At 40.9% G+C, this 13,077-nt stretch overlaps 1 protein-coding gene across 1 annotated transcript in view; it reads left to right on the top strand.

The window, feature by feature from the left end:
• The first annotated feature begins 321 nt into the window (after positions 1-321).
• LOC146704117 (protein phosphatase 1H-like) overlaps positions 322-13,077 on the top strand; it is a 42,724-nt gene continuing 29,968 nt past the window's right edge. Inside the window, exons 1-3 of the mRNA XM_085461073.1 lie at positions 322-763; positions 10,679-10,844; positions 12,636-12,992. Coding sequence (XP_085317199.1) covers positions 531-763; positions 10,679-10,844; positions 12,636-12,992 — 756 coding nt within the window. The 5' untranslated portion in view covers positions 322-530. The remainder of the gene's footprint in view (positions 764-10,678; positions 10,845-12,635; positions 12,993-13,077) is intronic.

Below are 13,077 nucleotides of genomic sequence, written 5' to 3'. Positions count from 1 at the left end.
TAGACGACTGCAGATGTCCATAAAAGAGTCACTGAAACCCTCACGGCTGGTTTATTGTACTGTGTGTTGTTCAGTCAGTGTGGCTCCATTTATATGTATACGTATGTATTTGGGTCACCGCCTTTTTCTCAGGCTACAAAGCCTTGTGTTGCACCTTGTTCGGGAGGTAATCGTCACATCGGGATTACACACCTTTGACCTCCAGCACTGTCAACAGTAAGCGGCTCACTGAGATAGGCTACCAGCGACCAAATCCACCAGCAGCAACCGGTTTGTCACATGACTGCTGTGCAGCTCAGTCTGGCTCTGTGTGTGTGAGAGAGAGCCTGTTCAGCTTTTATTTCCGTGTTCGCAGAGGGATCGCTGTGCCGAATGACTTTCCGCGGATCCTGAGTGTTTTGCTTTCTTCCACGCCGCGAATCTGCGTCGCCGTGCGGGGATCTGCCAGGGAGACTGGAAGAGGGGGGTGCGTGTGGGGTGGGGTGGCATTCACGCAATCGCATTGCCTGGACCCACGCCGCAGCAGGACCATGCTCACGCGGGTGAAGTCGGCGGTAGCCAATTTCATGGGAGGTATGATGGCCGGTGGCTCCAACGGAGACCATCCCAGCGGCTCGGATCTGCCGCTGAAATTCCCGTACACCCGACCGGACTTCCTGGGACTGTCGCCAGACGAGATCGAGTGTTCGGCGGATCACATCGCAAGACCGATCCTCATCCTGAAGGAGACCAAGCGGCTGCCGTGGTCCACCGGCTACGCAGAGTGAGTATAACCTGTATGCGTCCATCTTTTCTTCCACGCAGCATCCTTTGGAAGTGAGCGCGGTCTTCCTGGACCACTGAGAGCACTCACACAGGCGTAAACAGAAAACACAAGCCCCTCTCTTTATTCTTCTACTTATTATGATCTGCTTCACATATGTTTCAGATGATAAACAGGTTCAAGTACAGCTGATGGCTCTATAATGCACCATGCCAAATATTATTATAAACATCAAGGTTTCCTGTATTTCCAAGACATAAAAATACCTCCACCAAGCTGAAGGTCGTTGTGATCTCTCCCCTGTAACCAGATAAGAATGCTTTATTTTTCAAATGGTGTAGAAAAGGGAAAGATACCATAAAGCAGGTTATAACGAGGCCAGTTAAGCTGGATAACACAAGGTCACAGGCCTTTGATATTGTATGAGATAAGCAGTGCACTCACAGATAGGATCTGAATAACTGTCTCCAGGTTCATCTCTGTACTCCGTTCACTCGTTCCCTGTGTGAAAAATCTCATTTCAATAGTTTTTCTCAGTTAATCTGTTTAAAGCTGGGGAATTACCTCGAATGTAGCTTATGTTACACTCCCGTGATCCTCTTACATGATAACTTGAGACCAAAATTGCAACTGGACCTGAGATCATCTGCTGTATTATTGATATCACATCTTCTGTTTAGGCATACATTTGGCTCTCACGAATCTTCCTTCCAAGGCTGCAGTAAAGTGCAATACAAACTGCAATGTATTCTTAATGGACGTACTGTGTTATAAACAGCGCTTAGTGCAGCTGCTGGAGTCATAAAAAGCCAATTTCTGGTTTGGCGTTTGGTCAGCAAGGAACACAGCTGAATTAAAATGGCGGAACATGATAAAATACAGGGTGAATTATTCAACCTGTTTCTAAAGCCTACACACTGGAGAGGAAACAAATGAGTCATTGAGATTTACATGCTTAAAAATAATTACTTCATCACTATGTTCCATTTACATTTGATGTACACAGCTCAAGTAATCTGGGGATGTCTCATTATTATCTGCTTCCTGAGAGTGCAGAGTCACAGTCCCTCCTACTCATGCAGTCCCACAAAAAGTCAGTGAGGTTGTGTCCTGTCCTAAAAATCCTAAACCTACACCTACAGTGCGTGACTGCCCCACGCCCCAGTTCAGTCTTATCTTCATGCCGTTTCTCTATAAAGAAGTTTCTCTTTCCTTATTGATCGATTACATTTAGTAAGAGCACCAGGATGGAAATCTAATATTTCCAGTTTAGCAGTCCTGCTAGGAAGCCAGTTTAGTAGTGCAAGCGAATGTCATCTCAAGTCGAGGCTTTCTTGCTGTAGCACTCTTTTCTTAAGACACAGCTGCTTGAGCAGCATAGAGACAAGGACCTGAAAGAGCACTTTGGCTTATCAGTTGACCTGATCTTTTGTTAATGTTTCCTCTTGCTTTATGCAGTAAAAACATTAAACTATAGCAGGAAATGATCCAAATCATTTCCAAGAGCTCAGTGTGATCTGTTAATACTGGTTATTTGTAAAAACATTACTTCCTAAATCCTGAATTTTTAGAAGTTGGAAGAAGAGAATTAAAAAAAAAACATTTCTTGCTGTCTTGCTTAAATACAGCAGATTATTATTATTATTATTACTTTTTGCTGATCAGCTAGTTGATAAATTGACTGTTTCAATACTAGGAGAGCTATCTGCTGTCTCTTCATGTAGATTTAAGAAGTACAGAGAAATTGTGGGAGTCGCCCTTATTTATTTATTTATTTTTACTAATCTACCATAGTGAATTTTTAATCTCAAGACATAAAAGAGCAGATTAGGACTGGCTTGTTTTTAGAAGCCATCGACTATTTTTATGATCAAAGTTTCCATTAAAATGAAAATTCAGATTTTTGTGTAGATACTGTGATCATTGTTATTCATCATCATTGTGTCACAAGGTTTCTGTGGCTATAAAAATCAACATATTCAAATGAGATGCATAATTCTGCAGGATCAGTTCAACAGTTCTGCTTAACACATCCAGCGGATACTCCCGCCAGCAGTGTGTGTGTGTGTGTGTGTGTGTGTGTGTGTGTGTGTGTGTGTGTGTGTGTGTGTGTGTGTGTGTGTGTGTGTGTGTGTGTGTGTGTGTTAGCTTGGCATAGAATCAACCAAAACCGAGACATACGTCATACCAGGGATTTGTCAACAGCTGGCTGACCAGCAGGCTTTGTTGTCATGAAATATCACTGCCAGCTGAGAAAACCTGAGCCCATCTGAGAAGTGGTGATCCGTTGCAGGTCTACTCAGAAGGATTAGTGGAGTCAATGGATCACTTTGATAAACCAAAAAACATGAAGACTTTGAAGGTACTATACCAGCATATAGTACTGACCACATTTATTGCTTTTTTTGTTTTTTTCTTTCTACTCAAATGGCTCATGTTTGTTGCACTTTTTGCTTTTTCAATATTATGAATATTTAATCCCTCTTGTAGGTTTGATTGAAACATTTGACCACTGGCGATGGAAAGTAAAAGTCTGATTGGGCTTAGGCTGGCTCAGCCTCATTTTTCTCCTTCTTGCTCCTGCTCTTCTGAGTAGTCCTTGCTGAGCTTTCCGAGGTTATCCTGGGTTATTTCGTGGCTTCCAGCAGAGAAAGAATGAGCAGTTCGCCTTCACAAGGAGGATTCTGATGCACTGTCTCTGAGTGGGTGCACTGTCTGCTCCAGTGAACGCGAACATTTGAATGGATCACTGAGTATTGCTCACTCCAATTGTGTCACTGTCTCTTTGCAGCACACTCGCATGCCTCACTTTTGCAGAAAGGTAACACTTACAGCAGCTCTTCCCCAGTGTTTTATTTTTTCTTCCCCTAAACACAAAGACCACTAACGTTTCGCTTGTTCATTCTATTGTTTGGGTGTAGCACTGTCATGCTATGTGTTGCTTGACTTTCCCAGACTTGAGAAGCTGAGGGGAGTTTCTCTTGCTCTCACCTTAATCAAGCTTATCTAGCTCTTAAAAGACTCAGTTAGTCTTTTATGTGGTCAAAATATAAAGAACAGTATGGAAGAAAGGAATGAGTCCATGGCTTATTTAACAGAAATGTACTCGCAGAACAGCTACTTTTGCAGCTAGTATGCAAGTTAGCAAGCCATACCAGGTTTCTATGTGTGATAGAGAGTGGTCAATCGTGTTAAATTGTAGGGGTGGGGGAAAAAATCAGTATATAGTATCATGATATATTGCATGGCATATGTATTGATCCAGGGACACCAAATATCCATATTTTATTAAATAAGTTAAAATAATCTAGGAAAACTATGGGCACATCTCATGTGCCACTATCCTGAGATAATGTTAGCCAAGCACTTACATTAAATCAAATCAAGTGAAAAACCATCCAACACTAGACACACGACCTCCTAATTCAAAGCAAGCTAATGCTTATTGCAACATTTTGGCAGGTTTTAGTGTCAGTGTTGTTCTGAAATTTGTTTTTTGGGGAGGCCAAATGCTTGTGTTGACCTCCACCCACTCATTCAATCACTCACTGACCCAGTGGACACTGCAGCCTCAGCAGTACAATCAATTCTCAATCAATATGCGTGTCTGTAAGGTAAAAACTAGTCCCACCACTGCACACTGCATGTTTTATCTGCAGGTCTGCTGGCATTCATATGTGAGGGCATGCCGGTGAGATGATCAAATCTGTTTTAACAGGTGAGAGAGTGGGCGCTCCGAGGTGTTTGACAGCTAGGGTGTGTTCAGCTAACATTTTCAAGGTAACAAAAGATAACATTTTTTCAAGCAGCACAAACATGTGGCATAGTAAATGTGGATAAGCATTATCAGTGCACTGTCTTTCCGGTAGCCTACATAATTTATCATTCCCATGGGAAAGAAGATGCATAAAGTAAATGTCAGTCCCAACTGTGGAGAGGAGGCGCATGAGCAGCACTTCATACATACACACTTCATACATTTCCCAGTGCTTGCTCTGTCACATGGTGCAGCACATGGTTTTTTGCTTATGTTGCTTATACACATCGCTCAGAGGTGGGAATGACATAATCCTGATGAATCTGTATCTTAAGTATGAGTAACTGTTGAACAAAACACGTGTTGCACTTCCTTAATCAAGTTATCATGACTGATATCATGATAATATTATTCTGCAGAAGAAGTGACAGGAAGCTGTAACAGCATATAACCACAAAAGTAGAAAAAATTACCCAAACATGCATAACATAGGAATATTTGTCCTTTAAGTTAGTTTGAATCTAAGTGTGAATATTTATAACAATCAGCAGAAATAATGTGGGAGTTTCAGTAAAGCACAGGAATGTGCAATTCATTTTCCTCAGGATCAACATCGAGCCAAACTGAGGTGTTCTTGTTCTTCTTCTTGTTCTTCTTCTTGTTCTTCTTCTTCTTCATCAAACAGTGCCAGTTTCTTATGTTGTCTCTTGGGAGAATTCACTGCCCACCCCCACTGTAGCAAATATACAGACATGTGCCATTGCACTAAAAATGCTAAACTTGCATACAGATAAAAACATACATGTACAAGTAACAGACTTATTAAAGTGTCTAGGAGAAATTAGGGAGCAGACATGGATACCCTACAATCATTATAGTAACATTATAAAACTTTGAAAAACACAAAGAATTGAAATAGGTGGGTTGATGTTCAGCATCTATTAGCTAACATGAAAAGCTATAATTATGTGTTCATTGCCTCAAGGTTAGTTTTGTTTTTTTTCTATAACTTGGCATCACTTCTGTGAGTTTTTGTCTGGACTTGTATTTTTTGAAAGGAGGAGAGAGACTGATAATGTCTGGTTCCTGAATGTTATTTTTTAGGTTATCATGAGTGTTACAATTGAGCCTCAGACCGTTTATGTTCTTAATACCATTATTTAACCCTAGTTTCTGAGTGTTCTCTCTGTTTCGTTTCTTTGCCTCCCCGGTCCCAGTGTCAAGCCTGTGTGTCTTAGTCTTTGTTTTTGTGCTTATCTTACTTCCGGTGTTACTTTGATAGTCTCCTGCCTTTTGTGTGACATATTCAGTTTTGCTTCCCTTGTCTAATTTTTCTAGATTAGTATCATCTGTTTTCATCTGTGAAAGTTCTTAGTCATCCAGGTCATTGTAGTGTAGGAGCTTGGAAAGAAAAGTCCAGACGCTTGAAGATGTTTGAAGATGAAGATGTTCTTCATCTTGCTTAAAGATGTTTCACCTCTCATCCGAGAAGCTCCTTAGATCATCTGTGTTCCCACCTGTGGTCTGTTCTCTCGTTACCCCTTGTGTGTATTTATGTCCAAAGTCTCTCTCTGTTTGTTGTCTCGTTATCACCTTTTTTGTTGTTGTTGTTTTAATTTTCAATTTAGAAATGCAACCAAAACCAATCTTTGTTGTTGATAATTCAAAATAAGAATTTCTAAAATTAAAAATGTTTTTTGAACCTAAATGATAAATAGATTTTAGGAAATCCCCAAACTGCAAAAACAAACTCCAAAGAACATTAAGTCCTCTTTAATAAATGGCACTAAATGATAAATCACATATCAAAATTCTGTGTTAGTTTTCTGGCAGTATATATGGTAGATGAGTCTCAGTGCGTTTATCGGGGTGGCTGTAGTTCAGGAAGTAGAGCAGGTCACCTTCTGATCGGAAGGTTGGTGGTTCGATCCTTGGCTCCTCCAGTCTACGTGTCAAGTATCTTTGGGCAAGATTCTAACCCCAAGTTGCTCTCCGATGCATCCGTCGGAGTATAAATGTGTGTGAATGTACTTAGAAAGCACTCAATTCAGAGAAAGTGCTTGTGCGATTGGGTGAATGTGGCATGTTGTATAGAGCACTTTGAGTACTCCGGGGCTATGTAAGAATCGGTCCATTTATCTGAAATTTCAATTTGATAGTGACAACTTAACTGAAACTGACTTACTGCTCATAGCTATTGCTAATTTCCAGTCATTGTCCCTAGTTTGGCTTTTACATCCACAATACACATGTAAAATTTTACAGTATCCAATTATATAGATACAAAACTACAATAAATGTATGTTAACAAGAAAAAAAAAAAGACAAAAAAAAAAAAGTTCCTCAAACCAAAGAAGGAATATAGTTATGTAGATCACACATCTGACAGGATAATTAAGGCCATGACACTGTCTCTAATATGAAGAGCTGAAATGAAGTAAGTGAATATGACAGCCCTCTTCTCGGACACAGTTCATGCCTCCGGGTGTGGATGGTTTTTCCTGTCATATAAGAGATGAAAGGATTGGAACCTCAACTGTTGTGAATCTTGTGATTATGTGTATTTTACACGGTCAATTGACCGTCGGGCGTCGCAGTGCTTTGGCCTCAGTCATGCATGATGGTGTATGAAGAGTTGGAGTTAGCGGCCTTCGAGTGGTGTGCTTCTGAAATTGTAGGGCGAGCCGGACTGAAGGGGAATAGAGCTGCTGGAGATAACCAAGATAAGCGAGTGAACGCTGAGTGAATGTGATTTTGATTGTAAGGAAAAATTTGATGGCAACAGCGCATTTCAAAAGTTGGGGCGGGGCCATTTTTACCACTGTTTAGCATCCCCTCCTTTTTCTTCGTGTGATAGCTTCAGCCAGCATTTGTGAATGTCACTGGGAACTATTTTTACAGACAGTGACTTCTTAAAGTGTTGCTCGGCCCATGCAGTGATTTTCATGATAGAATCGATCCCGTTTTAATGGAGTGCCACTTTTTGCCCTTGTCCCTTGTGCACAGAGATTTCTCTAAATCTGAGATGTGATTATGTACTGTAGATTGTACTGTAGTCTTAATTTTCTGTTTAGGAACATTGTTCTGGAACTATTCCACAATTTGACTGGTGAACCTTTTTGGGTAACTTCTGCTCATCTTCATTTCTGAGTAACTGCCTCTCTAAGATGCTCTTCTTATACACAGCCATGTTACTCACCTGTTGCCATTAAAAACTGATCAATTGCAAAATGCTGCTTCAGCTATTTCTTTTTTAACTACAACTTAATTTACCAACCTTTTGTTATATGCCTTTTAAATTCAAAGTGCAGAGAAAAATGGTGTGTAGTAGCTGGAAAATGTAAATGTAAAAACTAATGGTGAAACTTTTTGAGTCACCTACATTAATAAAAAAATAATAATTCTGTCTCTCTCTCTATCTACACTGTGTGGAAAATAGTTCTGAACCCCCTACGCAATACACCTACAATATACAATACACTTTCTATACAAACTCCTTGGAAATCCATGCCATGAAACTCCTGGCGCACCGTTTGTGTGCTGATGTTAATGCCAGAGGAAGTTTGGAACAGTCCAATCATGGAGTCTTCAGAGCATTGGTGACTTTTACACACCATGTGTCGTGTCCTCTGTAACTTCGTGGCTGATTGCTGTGCTTTCACTTTGTATTAATAACACTTACAGCTCATTGTAGAATATCTTGGAGGGAAGAAATTTAACAGGATGAATTGGAAATTGTAAACGACAAAACGGAAATTGTAGTTTTCACTAGCCATATTCCTAGAACCTAACAGGTTCACTTGGGCTGTTTGCTACCTTTCTTTCTGACTTTCTTACTGTAAGCTACCTGGGCATTCTCTTGGACAGTTCTTTTCAACTTGACAAACAAGTACCACTGTAGTTAAATCTAGCTTTTACCAACTACACCAAATTGCCAAGACCAAGCCTTACATACCCTGTAAGGATCTTGAGAAACGTATCTATGCCTTTATCGTCTCCAGATTAGACTACTGTAACTCTCTCTATATTGGCCTCCAATCTACCCTTCTCTGCAGACTGCAGCTCGTTCAAAATGCGGCAGCACGCCTCTTAACGGGAACTGGCAGGTTTGATCCTATCACCCCCATCCTCGCTGACTTGCATTGGCTTCCCATCAAATACCGCATTGATTTTAAAATTCTGTTGCTTACCTTTAAAATTATAAATAACATGGCTCCTAGCTATCTTACTGAACTTCTCAGCTTGTACACTCCTAGGAGAGCACTGAGGTCAACGGGCCAACTGCTCTTAGTGCAACCTAGGTCACGGCTGAAGACCAGAGGTGATCGTGCTTTTGCTATAGCTGCACCCAACCTCTGGAATAATCTTCCTACTGCTATTCGTCCATCTGAATCGATTCAGTCTTTTAGTGCCTGTTTCCTGCAAATGTTCCCTTATGTACTTTTAATCATTTTACTTTATTGCTGAATAACCTCTTAGTCGAGTTTTTTTGTATTTTCTTTTACTTATTTACACTGTGCTGCAGCTAATTAGTGCTCTCCACCTGCTGGTGTATTTATTATTATTGTTATTGTTCCTATCTCTAATTTATTGTATTACTGTGAAGCACTTTGGTGTACCGCTGGTTTTTAAATGTGCTATACAAATAAAGTAGTATTGTATTGTATTGTATTGTATTTTTGCCGTGGTGGCATCCTATTATAGTAGGAACTCTTTATGACCTGCATGGCTAGGTTCTTGATTTTACAGACCTGTGGCAATAGGCTTAAAAAACTTGAATTCAGAGATTAAGAGTTCTGGCCCATGACTATGTCATCTAATGGTTGTTGGTATCCTTGACACACATTGCTCTTATTGTGTTTTTTGGGGTGGGGAAGCAGTGAATAGCTCACTGTGTAGGTCAGCAATAATAATATCCTATAAATATCCTGTCAGTTTTATGGCTCAGTGTTTTCTTAGCTGGAGACAGAGGATCACTGCTTTCATTCTCATGGTTTGTTTACAAAGGATTCTCCTTTGGGAAATAATCGTGACTGCCTCTCATATCAACATGTAGCCATATCGCTTGTCATTTATTTGGTCTAATTTCCCTTTGGACACATAAGATCCAAAATAGCTTAATGCTTTTAAGGATAGTAGGAAATATTAAAGGGTCTTTGTTATGGTTCGGGCTAAAGGGAAAAAAAGTGGCATAATTTTTATAAATTTACATTCCAGTTTCATATGTTGGCTCTTTTTCTCTTGTGGTCTGATCTTAAAAATGATACACGTAGTTTGAAAAGCCCCCTGTAGACAACTTCACTTCACTTGACTAGACTTCACTGTGGCTAAAATGAGAATGCCTGGAGTGGTGTTAAGCAGCGTGTGCTTGTCAATGTCTACACAGCAGCTCGCAGCAGCAGCGCACCATCTGCCAGGTGTTGTATAATGCAGTATTTATGTGTCTTGCTGTCCTTTGGCCTGCTTGTGTAAGGCTTAAATTGAAATATGTATTTAAAGTGAACTCGTTGATGTCATTTCTTAATGTTTCGCTGTCAAAATGGGTGTCACGTAAACTGTTTCACAGAAATCGTGTTTTTGGATGGTTTTACAGTCCAAAAACCATCACTGGGTTGACAGACTACACAGCTTCCATCTCATACATCTGCAGCCATGTGCTGACCAAGAAACTTTAAGACTATTAAACATGTAGAACATTCATGTCTATGTGACTGCGCTAAAGGCACAGTCACAGACCACAGCTGTTATTGAAATTTGTTTTTGTCCTGGTAGAAGGACGTACTTGAAGTGATTTGAGCAAAGATGACAACTGATGTCTTATATATAGTTCCCTCAAAAATGTGTTTACTAATCCTATTTTTAATATTATGCAATTAGTGTATTTATTTCTTGGAAGGATGTTTGTTTTGGAGCTGCTGGATATTTGAATTTAATAAAGTACCTATTCTACATGATACTATACCACATAACCATACTGTAACTACAGTATATCGTGTCTGTTAAACATTTTTGTTCTGTACCAGACTATATTTCTGTATTTCTTTTACACAGACATTTAATTTTTTACATTAATTTAAAGATTCTTATGCCATTGCAATGTGTATAGTGTGTAAATGATAGTTTCATATATGGAATTTCTTAAATATCTCTCTGTCCAGGGTCATCAATGCAGGGAAAAGCACATTAAATGAAGATCAGGCTTGCTGTGAGGTCCTGGTTGTTAAAGGGAGACCTGCAGGAAGCCTCGCGCCTAACCGAACCCCCACAACCCGCAGGAGGTCGTCCCTGCCTAATGGTGAGAGTCTGGGCCTCCGGGAGAACCCGGTAAGTCAAAATGGAGGGTTCATGCCCCAACCCCCCCATCCCCCCATCACATCCACCTTCACGGACATTCTGCAGATGCATTTTCACGACAGGAAAGGACAACAGAGAAGGATAGAGTACAAACTGTGCTGTGATCTATTGCATTTCTTCTCCATTTGTTATCTTTAGAAATAGCACGCTGTCTGGATGGATAAACATGTGCGCAGCCAAAATAATTATTTGCACTGAAGTAAAAAGAATGGGGAAAAAAGGAAAAGTCTTTTGGTGAAATCGGGTGGAAAGTTAATAAAGGATCACTGAGCAAGTGAAACGGTGTTCTACGAGACAGTCTTATATTTGCAGACCAAACATTTTACAGAATTTAGCAGATTATCATGCATGACTTAAGGGTCATAATGCCTCCTTTCTTTCTAGAAAAATGCCATGGCAGACTGAAGCCTTTACATTTTAGCTTTACTGATGAAGGTAATGCAGGTAGAATGAGTTCATCAGTGAATTCCCCTGGGGCCTGTTGGTGAGACCCAGCAGTTTATTGGAGCGGACAGCTTAGCGTCCTTCACACTCCACGGTAGCCTTCAATGACTCTTAAAGTCACCCTTGTTTGCTTTCACAAGAACATTGTGTCATGGAGTACTAAAGAAAACTGTGTATCATTATACCAAAATGCAGTGTCACTGCTCTACTGTCACGACATATTGACACACTTAATTCAATCACTTGCAATTTATCCCATTCCCTACAAGGCAGAGAAAAGATGAAAAGCGCAAAATGTTTACCAGCTCTTTTAAAGTCCTTTGTGATTACAGTATACTAATACTGCTCATAAAATCTCCTCTCAGCTCACCAGTACTTTACTCAGGCCCAGCCGGAGCCTACAGCAAACTCATGCAAGTATCTCATGACTCACTTTCGCAGTGATGTAGCCTTTTTAGTGCTCTTTGCCTGCCTCGTAGACTCACGCTGTAGAATTTGCCTGTGCCATATATAGACAATCAGAGGCTTACTTTGCACAGCAAAATGTGATGCATGCAACAGCAACTCTGTGGCTATGTGACTTCATTACTGATAGGGGAGCTGTGCTGATATGTAACAGACTTTAAACAGAAATCAGGCCATTGTTTTTTTTGTTTTTTTTTTGTTTTTTGTGAAGACCAAAAACTCAAAGGTGAGCAATGAATCAGCCAGATCACAAGACATTTTGAATCTTATGTGGGAGATGAGACTTTGTAGATCAACACAGAGGACGCGGTGTGCGGTTTCAGAGCACAAACTGCATCATGCCGCACCTACTAATACCTCCAGATTTAAGCGAAAGCAAACATTAACATCAGGTTCATTCACTTATGGGCATCGTGCATATCTGTGGGGAGGTTTGAGCTCAGATCAGATTACGAAGTCTTCACACTGAAGACCGATGGGATGAATTTGAATGCTGTGTAGAAAGGCGCTCTCATCCACCAACTGTGAGCAGCGCAATTTACATAGTACAGCTTCCTGTTTGTGTTTGAGAGCTGTACCTTGAGTTCAACTGGTTCTGATTTGGTATTAAAAAGGTCTCCCTTTTCGCTCTGTGCACCATTACCATGATTGTACATCAGCGGTTCCTAAATGTCACGACTCTTTGCCCATCAGGCTGTACTTCACATACTTCCACCTTTGATATTCAGTGGATTTTTGGCGTGCAGTTCATAGATCAGTATGAATGCAAAGTCAGATGAAGTTCCTCCTCTCGCATTTTGCATACTTAATGTTGACACATTTTTATTTACTTTGATTCTTATCTGTTTCCAGGACAACTCTGAAGACCTAACTTTACACTACTGGGCACTGTTCGATGGCCACGCTGGCTCCGGGGCAGCTGTAATGGCCTCTCGTCTTCTCCACCACCACATTGCCCTGCACCTACAGGAAGTGATGGAGATCCTCTGTACTCCTAACCTTGTGCCGCCCACGTGCCTGGGTGAGGAACCTATCAATCACCACCTCACCCCTTCATCTCAGCGTGTCCTTACAAGGGCTGCATCGCTCCGGGGTGCCGCAGGGGCTCCGGGTTCCCCCAGTACCCCACCGACACGCTTCTTCACAGAGAAGAAGGTGTCGCAGGAGAGCCTGGTGATTGGAGCCATCGAGAACGCCTTCAAAGACATGGTAAGAGGCACGTGCGTGATCTGTAGTTGTCTTTTGACCTGTAAACGTTCCATGTCAAATGCATAGATTGTATATAAAAGATGGG

This window comes from Copadichromis virginalis, linkage group LG7 (genome assembly GCF_057382275.1).
Source record: "Copadichromis virginalis isolate Kocher_CV1m ecotype Utaka linkage group LG7, C_Virginalis_male_GT1.1, whole genome shotgun sequence".
NCBI lineage: Eukaryota > Metazoa > Chordata > Actinopteri > Cichliformes > Cichlidae > Copadichromis > Copadichromis virginalis.
Note: the sequence above shows the minus strand (reverse complement) of the source record. Positions and strands in the feature narration are given on the sequence as shown.